The sequence below is a fragment of the Camelus ferus genome, chromosome 6 (genome assembly GCF_009834535.1).
Source record: "Camelus ferus isolate YT-003-E chromosome 6, BCGSAC_Cfer_1.0, whole genome shotgun sequence".
Lineage (NCBI taxonomy): Eukaryota > Metazoa > Chordata > Mammalia > Artiodactyla > Camelidae > Camelus > Camelus ferus.
The window spans coordinates 85,031,351-85,045,140 of record NC_045701.1 but is presented as its reverse complement, the minus strand read 5'-3'; the positions used below and the strand labels follow the sequence as shown (position 1 = coordinate 85,045,140).

Below are 13,790 nucleotides of genomic sequence, written 5' to 3'. Positions count from 1 at the left end.
GTATTAGTCTGCTCAGGGTGCCTGGACAAAATACCACCGACTAGGAGGGCTTAAACCATGAAATGTGTTTCTCGCAGTTCTGGAGGCCGGAAGTCCGAGATTAGGTTGACATCGGTTTCTGGTGAGATCTGTCTTCCTGGCTGGGAGATGGTGCCTCCCTGCTGAGTCTTCACGTGGCCTCTTCTCTGTGCATGTGGGGAACAGAGAGAGGGATCAGCAGCAAGTTCGGGGGTCTCTTCCTCTTCTTCCAGGGACACCAGTTCTAGGGGATTAGGGCCCCACCCTTATGACCTCACTTGACTTTAATCACTTCCCTAAAGGCCCTGTCTCTGGAACAGTCACATCGAGGGCTTTGAGCTTTAACATACAGAGTCTTAGAGGACACAGTTCAGGTCCATGACAACTGGGGTGGGAGGGTGCAGTGGGCCAGCAACCTGGAACATGGGAATTGAAAGGACCGGATAACCCTGTTTCCATTGGCACCAAGAGCAGCAAAGAGCACCATCCCCAGCAGGCAAATTCACCCCGGGGTAAAGGGGGATCTGTCAGCCCACGGAGTGTGGGTGACAATGTTGGACAGAAAGGCTGTTAAATGGGGACTCCTACTGTTCCGCCTCCTGGCTCCCACCACTTGACCTGTTCAGGTGGCGTGCCAGCTTGGGCAGGCATGCGAAGTCGTGACCCTGCTCCAGAGGAGAGTTGTGACGGAAGATGAAATATGATAATAATAGTGAACATTTGTGGCGCACCAAAGACGTGTGCTTTACATCCGTAACCCATCTGGTGTCCACAGCGGGCTCGTGTATTAGGCAGTGTCATCCCCATTTTACAGATGATGGAACCAAGGTACAGAGAGGTGGCCCAAGTCCCATACCGTGTTGTGGGTGGAACTGTGCCCTCCCCCAAATCGAGGCCCTAACCCCCCAGTATCTCAGAATGTGACCGTATTTGGCAAATGGGTCATTACTGATGTAATTAGTGCAGATGAGGGCTGCTGGAGGAGGGTGGGCCCTTGCGCCGATAGGACGAGTGCCCTTATGAAAAGGGGAAATCTGGACGCAGACACGCGCACGGGGAGAAGGCCATGCGAAGAGGAAGTGGAGCTCTACAAGCCGAGGAACGCCCGAGAGGGCCAGCAAAGCCCCAGAGGCTCGGGGGGAGGCCGGGGCCAGGTCCCCCTCACAGCCTCCGAAGGAAGCAATCCGGCCAACACCTGGCTCCTGGACTTCTGGCCTCCGGAAGGATGGAACAGGACATGTCTGCTGTTACACCACTCAGGTTGTGGTCCTTTGTTACGGAAAAACTAATGCACTAGCAACGCACTAACCCGCCGATACACTCAGGAATTGGTGAAGTCCACACGCAGACGTGGGCACGCTGGCTCCAAGGTCCAAGCTCTGCACCTGGGTGCTCGGCGGCCCCCTGGTGACTCCCAGATAGCTCTTGTCCCTGGGCCTTGCTCATGGCAGGCACTCAGAGCGTGGAAACCATTCGCCCTGGGTCTGCCCCTTCTTGGAGGAGAATTCCTCACCTTCCCAGGCATCTGGGGATGGAACAGGCTCCCTCCTGCCTGGCAGACGCTCACACATTCACACACTCAGAGCCAGGGGCTCCCAGGCCTGTGTCTCCCTTCAGTCGCTCGTCCATCCGCCCTCCACGGGTACAGCTGCGGTGGGGCTCTGTGCCCCTTACAGGTGAGGAACCTGAGATCCAGAGAGGTAAGAGCTGGCCCCTCCCGCAGGTAATGGAGAAGCTGGGGTGGCCCCCCCAGCCCCCGTCTCACCCCAAATTTCAAGTGCCTCTTCCTCCACTGAGGAAATCCCTCTGACTTCCTGGTTAGTGGCCAGTCCCCACTCGGTGACTGCTTGTGGCATGAGGAAATGAACAACCCAATGAAGCCAGGATGCTTCTCTCCACACCCACTTACGAGGGCCATGCAACTCATCCCTCCACTGGCATCTGGGGTCCCCCAGGCTCCACGCGGACACTCATGACACTCGCTGGCCTCTCTGCCCTCCCACCCCAAAGCACCAAAGACTTCGCCTTTCCTGCTGGAGGAAGACCGGGGAAACTGAAAGCACTCTTGGCCCTCTAACACCCAACGCAGGTCCCAAAGCAGTGTGCCTCCAAGGGGCATGACAAGGGCCCCACAAATAAGAGACCCCACAAGTCCCTTTTTTTAAATACGCCAAAAGTGCATTTTGAAATCTGAGAAGTTGGACCAAATATTTACCCAATCAATCCCGGGGATGTGTCAGGGGTGGTGATGCAGAACAAACAGCTCAGGGACCTTGCTCAGGGCATAGCCTTTTCCATTCATTCGTTCATTCATTCATTCACCAACTATGGGTTGGGCCTCAGCCACATGCCAGACCATACGATCAGCACCTGGGCCGGGCACCAGAGTGAGCAAAGGCACAGTGGGAGCAGGGCCCCGCCTTTCAGATGTTCCGGCTAAGAGGGGCTGGGGCGAGGGGGACGGAGATGACTGTCAGCCAGCCATGTCTGATGGTAGGATGACTGTCTCCCTTAGGGAGGAGAGAGGCAATCGTAGGAAATCCTGGTAGTGTCTCAGAAACAGGGAAGGGAGCGTTCTGGGTGGAAGGGACCTGCAGGGACAAAGACCCAAAGGTGGGAAGCTCTGGGCAACCTGAGAAGACAGCAGGACTTTCCTTGGCTGTGGTCATTGGAGGCATGGGAGCACGAGGATGGAGAGGCAGGCAGGGACCAGATCAGGGAGGGCCTCGACTGTAGGTAAAAGAGTTTGAACTTTATCCTGTAGGCACTAGGGAGCCATTGAGTGCTTTTGAGCAGGAGGAGGATAATCAGAATACGAAGGCATCACTCTCCAGGCTGAACTGAGGGTGACTACCCACCTTTTCTCCCTTTTTTCACACCTGGGCTTCACTTTCACACATCACCCCAGCAGTGTTGTTGCCATGGTAACCCTAGGCCTGCGTCTTCTTCCAGGCTTGTCTGGGATGCTTGAATCCATCCACCCCCTGCCTCTGGAGGGGCGGACTTGGGAGTGAGTCGGCTGGGGGCCTGACTTTCTTTCTTGCCTGGGGGTTGTAAAACAGAACCTAACATCCCAGCAGGTGTAGGGGGAAATGGACCAACAAAGCCAGAGGGTGAGAAATAGGGGGTGCGTTCCTCGGAGCTTTGGGGAACTCTGGATCCTGAAGCATTTCCAGGCCCTTGTCCCTGGAGACCAGAGCCGGTGTGATCTGTCCCAGGCTGGGTTGCGTCAGCAATTTCCTGAAGTGGGACCCACCTGAGGCCACCCCTCCCAGCACAGAGCCCCCCTGCAGAGGCAGAGAAGGAGGGTGGGAGCCCTGGAAACTTCTCCTCCTCAGTCCCTTCCACAAGGGCTTTTCAACTATAAAAAATAATGGACTGTCTCTTATTCCGGATATTGGTTTCCTGGTTTCCCATAAGGAGACTATTCCTGCCGCAGCGGCATGACTGGGGCCAGGGACCAGGTCACAGTCTCTGCAATGTTCTGACTCTTGAACAATCGTCATTACCAGAGCTGGCTCACAGCCCGCGCTCCTCCATCACTGGAGAAAACTCTGGGTTAGTGACGTGAGGCCTCCTGCCTCCTGACACGCTGGCCATCAAGAAAACCCACAGGGCCCTGCCCAGAGAAATGTATTTGCCAGAAATTACCAAGGTTTTGGACCCACACAGCTGGGTCCTGTCGGCCTGCCTCCCACTGTCAGATTGGGAGAGGGTTATTCTCACAGACCTTCCTCAGAAGCCTCACCCCACATCCTCAAAGATGGTCTGCGCTAGACCCCTGGGCCAGCCTCGAATACCCAGCTGGGGAAACTGAGGCCCGAGAAGGGAGGGGATGTGCTGGAGGCCCGGAGCATCTGAGTGGCAGAGCAGGGGTGTGAAGACACGCCTCCAGGCCCCCATCTTGTGTTCCTTCTGCTGCTGCGCACTCTGCGACCTCGGCGGTCTGTTCTGGGAGAGACGCTGGCCACATCTCCACGGCCACAGGCTGGGGCAGAGCCTCACTGAACCTCCCTTTCTTTCTCTGTGGCGGCTGCCTCGGTGGCTGATCTTCCAAGACCCCGCTCTGAAACAAGGCACCATTCCCTGCTAGGGGCGGCTGGCTGCCCACACCCCTTCCCCTTCTGCACACACCCTGCCAAGCCACTGTAACCAAGCTCCTCACGGCCATCGTTTTGTTTAATCTGTACAACTACACTGGGAGGGTTTCTCCTACTTTCCAGGTGGACACCTGTTCAAAGAGGTTAGATGACCTGCCTGAGGCGGTCCAGCCCTGGGGAGCTCAGTGTCCAGTCCTCACTCATCTGGTACCACCCCCATCCTTCACCCTCACCAGCAGCTTCTGCCCTGGATCTTCCGCATCTTCTGTCTCCCGCACTCCAAGCTGCTCACACCCAGCCCTCCAGTCCACGTCCTCCTGCTTGTAACAGACAAGCCAGCCCTGGGAGGGCTATGGTTTCGTGGGGTCGACAACCTTCCCCAGAAAGAGGATGCTCTGGGTGTTGGTGGAAAAGATCGCCACGAGGAAGGGCCGGTTAAACCAAAGGGCTTGGTGACGGTCCCGGGACAGAAAGGTGAAAGAGTGGCTGGTGGCTGCTGCGGCCTGGGCTCCGCTCTCACCCACCTCCAGGATGGCCTTGTGGAGACTCTGGGAAGGAAGTCACAAGTGTTACTGATGGGAGAGCTGGACTCCGGGCTGAGAGAGGACTGAGGGGCAGAGACCACAGAAGAGCATACCACACATAAGACCCTTGTTAGAGATATTGAAGTAAGAATTGCTACCCTGGGATATTTGTTGAGCTCGATGGCCTCTTATTTATCCAATAACCATCACGATCATTGATGGAGCACATTCTGGGTGCCTGTGCTCTTTTTAATCTTCTGAACCATCCTATGAGGTCAATGTAGTATGCCCATTTTACAGATGAGGCAAATAAATTCAGAGACTAGGTAACCCTTGAATGTTTTAAGAGGTAGAACTGGAAGTCAGATTCTCAAACCCAAGGCTCTACCCTCTTGTGCACCTTTGTCTTACGTAGCTGAAGTCCGAGATCCCTTTCTCTTGTTCAAGAAATGTGTGGTACACAGCCTCCACCCAGCCTCATCTGCATCCCTCCTCTGTTTCTGTCATTGCATTTGTCACTCTCCGCTGCCACAGTCTATGAGGGTGCCGTCTCCCTGACTTGAGGGAGAGCTCTCTGCGGGCAGGGACTGGGTGGGTGCTGGATCCCCGGCACCGAGCACCACACCCAGCACATGGAGGGTTGGTTCATGGCTGCGCAGGCCTGTGGATGACTGAATAAAACTCGGGCTCTGAGACTTCACATGGCGGCAGAGAGTTCACCCATCACCCAGCGGCTTCTAAAGGGGGAGGTTCCACTCCGAGGTCTCTAGGGGCTGATAACCTCAGGTGACTTACCCTGGATAGCTGCAGGTTTAGCTGTTGGGTGATGTCGGACAAGTCAGCCGGCTGCGAGAACAGGTCTGTGATGCCCAGCTTGGGCAAAATCTGATCCAGTTTATAGGAGCCACTAATGGAGAACTTGGGGATATACAGCTTGAGTTTCCTGTAAAAATACCTGAAAGAGACACTGGGTTAAAATTCTGGACTTATGAACAAGCCAAGGGTTCCAGCCGGTCTGTGCTCTCCTTGGCCGCACTCCCTAGCTGCCCCCACGCCATCTGAGTTCTGTCATCACAAACGCCATTTGCCTGTCCCACGTGCACAAACACGTACTTCCAGTGGCTTAAAGGCAGCTGGTCTGCCCCCAGGGCCTGCGGTGTGCAGGCCCTCCTTCCCTTGGGAGCTGGTCTTCAGCAAAGGCTGTTTTCTGCAAACGTGCCAGGGCCCCCGGGAGATGCAAGTCTCCCCAGGGGGCAGCTTTGCCTTTGTCTCTGACGGGGCCCTGTGGTTTCCACTTTCTTGGGACCAGTTAATTTCTTTGGATAGAATTCCCCTCCACCACGTGCGTTGTATGAATTTTCCATTTGAATGTGGCCTTGGCCTGAGGTCCTGTTTTTACAGGTGGTTGGCCCCAGGGTGATGTGAAAGCTTCTGCGCTACTTCCTGGGGTGGGTGGCTGGGGTTTCCTTAAACCCCTTCTGTGCCAACTCAGCCAGTCATCTTGACCGAAGGGCTACCCACTCATTGTACAGGGAAGCCCCGCAGAGAGCCAGTGTCACTTCAGCCGTGACCTGTGCAGTACAAGGGCTACCTCTAAACCAGGACTCAGCTCCTGGTCTGGCTCTCTTTCCCCTGATGAGGGCAAAATCATATTTTGGACGCACTGTAAGTGTTCCTTATGTAGGGAAACCCATGGACCATCTTGGAGAAGAGAAGAATTCTTCCATGATTCTCAGTCCCCATTTGAGTCCCTGGCTTTCATTGGGAGGGTCCGCTTGGAGGGTGGGGCTGCGGAGTCAGCACCACGGGGTACACTGGTGGATTACCTCTTCTGGAGTAAGCTGCTCCATCTTCTTAGCATCTGTGGAGTCAAAACTTGTTCCACCTGCTTCATTTTCCCTCGGTTAGGAAGGATGAAAAGGGCAGTTGCTTTGCCTTGGTAATCCAGCCGCAGCACCGAGCAGGGCAGGTATCTGTCAGTGAAGATACCAGTGGTGCCGGGCATCCTGCAGCATCATAGGCACCTTGACTGTTGTGGCCTCATCAACATAGAAGTCTTGGGGAGTGGCCATCAGGCGGGCGAACGGTTTCTCCCACAGAGCTGGAGGGAAGAAGAAAAGAAGATACAGGACATCCAGGGACCAACAAGCCCATCCTCCAGCCAGGGCATGCGTCCCCAACCATCATTCCAGACCCCCACCTCGCCATCCCATCCGTTCAAAACCTGATCTGCCTGGGAAATGGGCCTTGGGGCTCATATAGCGTCTAAAATGAGACACATCAGAGGATATCAGCAAGGTTGTTTCATGTCTTCACCCATCACCTGAAATTGTTGGACTTAAAAGATTCTGCCAACCTCTATCAAGCCATGAAAGACATGGAAGAAACTTAAAAGATGTATTACTAAATGAAAGAAGCCAGTCTGAAAAGGCTACAAACTGTACGGTTCCAAACAAACGAAATTCTAGAAAAGGCACAGCTACAGAGACAATAAAAAGATCATGGTTTCCAGGGGTTTGGGGAGAGGAAAGGAGGGAAGAACGAATAGATGGAGCACAAGGGATTTTTAGGGCAATGAAATTATTCTGTATGTTACTATAGCGGTGGCTACATGTCACTGTGCATTTGTCAAAACCCATAGAATGTACAACATCAAGAGTGAACCCTAATGTAAACTATGGCCTTTGGTTGATAATAATGTCCATGTGGGTTCATCGATTGTACCAAACATGCCACACTGATGAGGGATGTTGAGGGGAGGGGAGTGTACATGTGTGGGTGGGGAGGGCTATGTGTGAACTCTGTATTTTCTGCTCAATTCTGCTGTGAACCTGAAACAGCTCTAAAAGAATAAAGTCTATTAAAAAAAAATTGGGCCAAACTGATGTTTGTGTAGCAGTAGTGCATTGTGGTTTCTCTCTGGCATGTCTTTCCACTGTCATAACGCTGTTTTTGGTGACTGAGATCCCTAACTTTAACGCGGCGAGTCTATCAGTCTCCTTTATGGTTGGGTCTCTGTGTCTCCTTTGGGGAAATTCTCCCTCCTCCAGGTCAGGAAGACCCTTCCCTGTACCGTCTACAAGCTTCAGTCTTACCTTTTGCTTTAGGACTTCAGACCAGTTTGGGGGAGAACTGACACCTTTACCATATTAAGTCTTCCTATTCATAAATGCAGTAGACCTTTTTATTTAATTTAAGCCTACTTTAATATCTTTCAGTAAAATCTTATCCGCAGAGATCCGCACATCTTGTTTGTGTACTCTTCATTTTTGAAGATCAGCCCCAGTTATTCCACTGCTCTCACCATGTCACCTCAACTGAGGTCTTGGGGCTACATTTAGGTCCCCAGAGTGGTGGACAGATGTGTCAGAGGGCAGGACATCTATTTCCTTTCTATTTCTGGAGAACCTCCTTTCTGGTGCCAGGATCGCTAACCCAGTTGGAACTAAGTCTCTGTCAGGAAGAGAGCATGGAAACCTTCATTATTTCTGGCCAGAGCGTTGGGTGGGGTGATGGTGTAAATACATGTAAATAACATTACATTTTAAATGGAATGGAGTCAACAGAACATCGTGCAGCCACTAAAATGAGAGCTGGATAAAGTTTTCAGTAGCATACAACAACACACTCACACACATACAAGTGCCTGGGAGAACCGGTAACATGCGCATGAAGTCTGTAGAGTGTCACCACTGCCAGCCTCCTGGTTTTGCTCTTGTACCACAGTTATGCAAGATGCTATCTAGGGGAACCCGGGTGAAAGGTAATTGGGACCTCTCTGTACGACTTTTGCAACTTCCTATGAATTTATAATTATTGCAGAATTTTAAAAAAATTTAAAGTTTTCAATGGTGTGTGAAAATTCTACACGCAAAATGCCAGAGATAACCAGTCTGGCTTGATTATTAGTCTGGAACTGCGTCCCAGAATCTTTCTTACAGATTGTGGGTTTAAGGTGGTTACGAGGGTGAGACTGGGAGGTAGGTTCGAGGCAGCCACCGCACACTGAAGTCTTCACAGGCAGATGGGATGACGGACAGACCAGGGGAGACTGCCCGTGCTCTCCTCCGAGTTCCTTGTCCCAGCTCTACCCTGCTGACCACCAGTGTCCCCAGGCCACCGCCAGGTACTCCCCCTCATGGAACCGCTCTAGTGGCTGGATGTGCCTGGCGTATAGATTTCCTGACAGGCTCTAACTTGCCCCCTGGCCCCAGTGACTTTTTCTCTGTCTCTCCACTCCCTTTTCCTCCAGATTTTCACTTTGCCAGCCCCTCGCACAATGTGCAAGGGCTAATTCTTGTAACTACACCTTGCCCTTAACACTCATGGTGACTCTGTTCCCTGGATGGGACCCTAAGTGACACACACTGTACAAAATTGTTCCCACCTGTGATTTCAACTGTATTGACATGTGTGTGCGAATGGAAAATTGGGAAGAATTAGGTTAAAATGTTAATGTTGGACCAACACAGCTTTATTTTTGTAACAAGGAAATAAAGGTTTATTTTTCTTAAAAAAAATGTTAATGTCAGTTGCCTCTGGAAGGTAAGATTATGGGCAACTCCTATTTTTTCTTTTATACATTTAGTATGTTTAAAGGGCTCCAAAATTGTTATCATTAGAGTAATCACAATGACACTAATTATTCATTGAGAATATGGAACAGTCAGGGCTGGCACATTTCTTTTGCAAAGGGCCAGAAAGTAATATTTTTGGCTTCGCAGGTCATTCTGTCTTAGTAGCAACTGCTAATCTCTGTCCTGTGAGAGCAGCCAGAGACAGCACAGAAGTGAGTGGGCGTGGCTGTGCGCGAATAAAACTTTATTTACAAAGACAGGTGGCCCGTCAGGCATGGCTGGGACCTGGAGTTTGCGGATCCCTTTGGGCACTCTTCCAAGGAGTGTACAAATACGTGACATCATTTGATCCTCGAAAACAAAACTTTGACGCTCTTACTTAAAGCAAACAAGCTGCCCCTTTTGCACTGCTGATAAGTGGACAAGCTTCCATATGAATCCAGCCATTCAACTGTTATCATTGGATAGAATGTATTTCATACATTACTATTAGTAAAAAGTAAATAAGGAAATATGTCTAAAGGTAGGAAGGGATGGAAATCTCAATATTACACAAACTTAAATATCTGATGCTCTAATATTAAATTTTCTGAAGGCTGCTTGGCTCATCAGACGCAATCTATTCACTTTCCGTTTGGGGGAGTCTTTTTGACATGTAATCCTTCAATAAATGAGGTGGGGGAAGCATAGGGTCCACCAGCAAATTGACTCTTACCATTGAAGTAAATGTAATTCACCAGCACCATCACCGTATCTGGGCGGATCTCGCTGACCAAATTCACAATCTTCCCTCGAGTTTCGTTCTTGACATGGTTGTTGATGAGCTGAATTGTGCCCACAGAGTCGAGGAAGTTGGTGCGGAAGAATCTGGACTCATATAAGGTCGAGGAGTCGTTTTGGAATCTCGGGAGGAGCTGCAGCTCTGGGCTCAGGAACAGGGCGCTGCCCACGCGGACCTCCAGCCTGTCGCCCGGAAGGTGGAGCAGTGTGCAGGAGGTGCTGGAATCCTCGGTGGATGTCGGACTCCGGCACCTCCGTGAGGTTGAAGCCCAGACCCTCAAGGATCTGGGTCCGGCTGGGTGAGCGGACCCCCAGGGACAGCATGGCGTAGGCGGCAGAGATGCTCAGTGGGGAGAAGAAGATGTTGCCCGCGGGGGTTTGGGAAGCAATCAGGTGGTAGAAGCGGAGGGCAAAGACCGTATTGCCTGGGATGATCTTGAGGCTGGGAGAGCCCTCACCTGCTGCGGGAACCTCCTGATGGGTGTGGCGGATGTGACCCTTGCTGTGGTGCTTTGGGGGCTGCTGACCATGAGAAAGGGCCAGTAGCCCAGCCAGAAGGAGGAGCAGGCAGTGGACAAGATGCATCTTCCCTGCTCTCAGGTCTATAGGAGGAAAGAAGTGCCCAGGAAATTCCCCAGCAGAACACGCAACCCTACTGAGAAGCTGGGCAGAGCCCCCAGGGTGGTAAGCGACTCCTGTAGATGGGCTTGTGGGGGACTAGGAAACACCCTGCCCTCCACGTGTGTGGTGCAATGATATTCTGCAGAGATGCTTCAGATTCACAAAGCACACTCCCTGTCCACCATCCCAACCCCTTTCCCATCTCTGGGAGCTCTGCACAGCGCTGAAACCATTCCCATTACAGAGATGGGGAAACAGGCTCCAAAACTGACAAGTCCCAAACAGTGAACATCCGAGCTAGAACACAGGTTCCCAGACTCAGCCTGGGATGCCTTGCACCATATGAGTTTATTTCCTTAGCCCAGGGACTCATCGCATCAAAGGTGCTAATCGCCAAATTCTATGTTAGCATCTACTCCACAAATATCCCTCGTGTGCTTTACAGTTTGCAAAATCGCTTTTATGCCGTTTGTTTTGACCCTGTTATCCAGGCAGAGGTCAGTAGAATTGGTATGCTTACCATCACCTGGTACAGGTGAGATCACTGATGTTCAATAAATGATGTGTCCAAAGTCACAGGGGTAGAATTGGTCCCTTATCCTAATGAACTTAACCTGCCCCAATAGGATGCTCGACTTCCTTTACCAAATCTTCTCTGCCCCCTCAAATGGCCCTACCATTACCTGGTTCTCAGCCCCCTAACCCAGTTGTCATCCCTAACGTCTGTCTGGCCTTCCATACACCCCACCCCGATTCAGCCTATCGCATGTCCTGCAAGTTCTTCCTTCGGTCTCTCAGCCCCTCTACTGCTGTGACCCTGGTTCAGGTCTCCAACATCTTTCACCCAGACCAGGGGTCAGAAAACTTTTCCTGTAAAGGACCAGATAGTAAACGCCTTTGCCTGTGGGGATCCTTGCAAAGTAGTTGCAACCACTCAACTTGGCTGTGCTCGTTGGAAAGTGACCGTGACAAGGAACACCCCTCTCCCCAACATGGCTTCCTACCAACCTGTAACGACTGCCCTCCCCCCCCCACAACTCTCACAGACTTCTCTCAGCCTTGCAGTGAGATTATCCAGAATTCCTTCCCGGTGGGAACCCTCCAAAAACGCCTGGACTGGGAGCTAGGAGACCTGGATCACCCGCTGTGTTTAGTCTTGGGGGAGGTTGTTCCCGGGTCTGAGCACCACGTCCCCCACCGCTGCAGCGAGGAGGTTGGTACAAGCATGTGTCAGGCTCTTTCTAGCCTTTGTCACCTCTAGTTAGGGTGATCAATTGTCCCAGTCTGCCCAGGACATTCCTAGCTTCAGCACTGAAAGTCCTGTTGCAGAACTCCCAGTCCTGGGCAAACCAGGACGATTAGCCGCCCTCCCTTTACAGTCTCCATGGTGGCCCTCAGACGGTTACTCACAGCACAGTCAGTCCTGGAGCGGACCCCGGGCAGCTGTCTGAGCTCCAGAAGTGGCCCAGGAATGTGGCTTGGGTTTATTGAGCCCAGGAAGACTGGAGAAACCTCTATGCACTCCCTACCACCTCTCTGATTAGGTAATTATTAATGAACAGACCCACGGGTACAGCACAGAGTCTCACTACAGAAAGAAACCTCGCTGGAAGTTGGCTGACCGCCTCCCAGGAGAGCCCCCCTTCCCTCCTGGGGAGCCCCAAGGGAGCTCACCCCTTCCTGATTGTGTAATGTGTTGAGGTTCGCCTGATTCTTGCTTTTCCCTGAGGCTCAAGGGAGCCCCTTAGAGGACCTGGTCTCCACTCTCCCCTTCAGTTGCTACATGAGCATCCCATCCCCCTCTGTGGGTTTCTGTTCACCTCCCCCCACTGCCCTGAACCTTGTCCTCCCCCCATTCCCACCCCCTGCAAAAGCCAGAGCTGGGGCACTGAACTCCAGCGCCTTCACGAACCTGGTAAGGCAGCTTCTGGGTGACATGGTGGGGAATTGTGGGCATGTGGAACTGGAGTCAGCTCTCTGCGGCCAGATGAGACTCATCTGGGGGCTAGAAGCTGCCCCAGGCCTCCACTTTGCAGTCCTGACTATATGATTTCTGAGGAGACTTCCTGCTTTACAGCCGCATGGTTCTGGGACAGAACCCACTGAAATGTCACATGGTGGGCTCCCAGGACACTGCAATCCAGGAGCAAGGGGGGCGTAGGGTGAGAGCAGGCGCCTCCATGGGCCAGAAACCCAATTGCACAGTCCCTCTTTAATCACAGAACTCTCTCTCCTGTAATCAGTGAGGCTCGGCACCCTTGGACTATTCTGGGACAGCTGCATATGGGGGTGATGTCTGGCTGTTTCTCAGGCCATTTGGGGAAGGACCACAGGGAACGATGCGACCCTCAGTGTCCTGAACAAGATGCCCTAGAACATTCAGGCTTTCTCTTGTAGGCTTTTCGGAATGGCTCTCCAGGTACTTGGCGGAACTGAGTGAAATATACACCACTGGGCAGGGAGATCTGGAAGCCCTGAGCTAGGCGGAGCAGGTCCAAGGGCAAGCCTGGACCCAGCCGGCCTGGGGCCTGAAGCCCAGCTCTGCTGCTGGGCCCCAAAGGTTCAGGGGTGTGTCCAAATTGACACCAAAAAAAAATGCATCAACACAAGGGCAAGAGAGGAACTTGTTGTGCCGGATCAAAGTGAGAACTCATGTCAATTCTCTCTCCCCTTCTCTCTCACACACACACACACATACAGACACACACACACACGGTACTATCCTTATTCCATTTTACAAGATGAAAAAAGTAAAGCCCAGAGAAGTTCTAGCTCAGACTCCAGAGGTGGGATTTGCACCCTGAACTGTTCTTTCTCTGTTGAGACAAACTGTCACTCCACTAGAATACCAGCTCCAGTCTTGTTCACTGTTGTAACCCAAGCGCTAGAGCAGGGTGTGGCTCACAGCAGGGGCTCCACCAGTGCTCACTGAGGGGATGAAGGAAGGAAGGGTGCTTACTGATTTTTGATCTCACGCATGTGAAAATAAACAACTTCCTTTTCAATAGTTTACAACTTGGAATTTTGCTTACTTAGTTCTGGCTTCTGCAGTGAGTTAGAGGCTGATGCAACAGATTCCAGGGGTCAGTGCGTGCCTGGCTGCAGCTGGAGGAACAGGCAGCCTGACCCCACTGTGAATACATGGTGACTGTCCTTTAGTATCTGGTGCC

At 52.2% G+C, this 13,790-nt stretch overlaps 1 protein-coding gene across 1 annotated transcript; it reads right to left on the bottom strand.

Annotated features, from left to right (window-relative positions):
• Window positions 1-4,178: 4,178 nt before the first annotated feature.
• SERPINA4 (serpin family A member 4) lies at window positions 4,179-12,155 on the bottom strand. The gene is given in 7 exon segments (XM_006184167.3): window positions 4,179-4,666; window positions 5,438-5,597; window positions 6,469-6,620; window positions 6,622-6,743; window positions 9,935-10,202; window positions 10,204-10,601; window positions 12,031-12,155. Coding segments are annotated over 6 exon segments (1,281 nt in total). The 5' UTR covers window positions 10,585-10,601; window positions 12,031-12,155; the 3' UTR covers window positions 4,179-4,468.
• Between the last annotated feature and the right edge of the window lie 1,635 nt (window positions 12,156-13,790).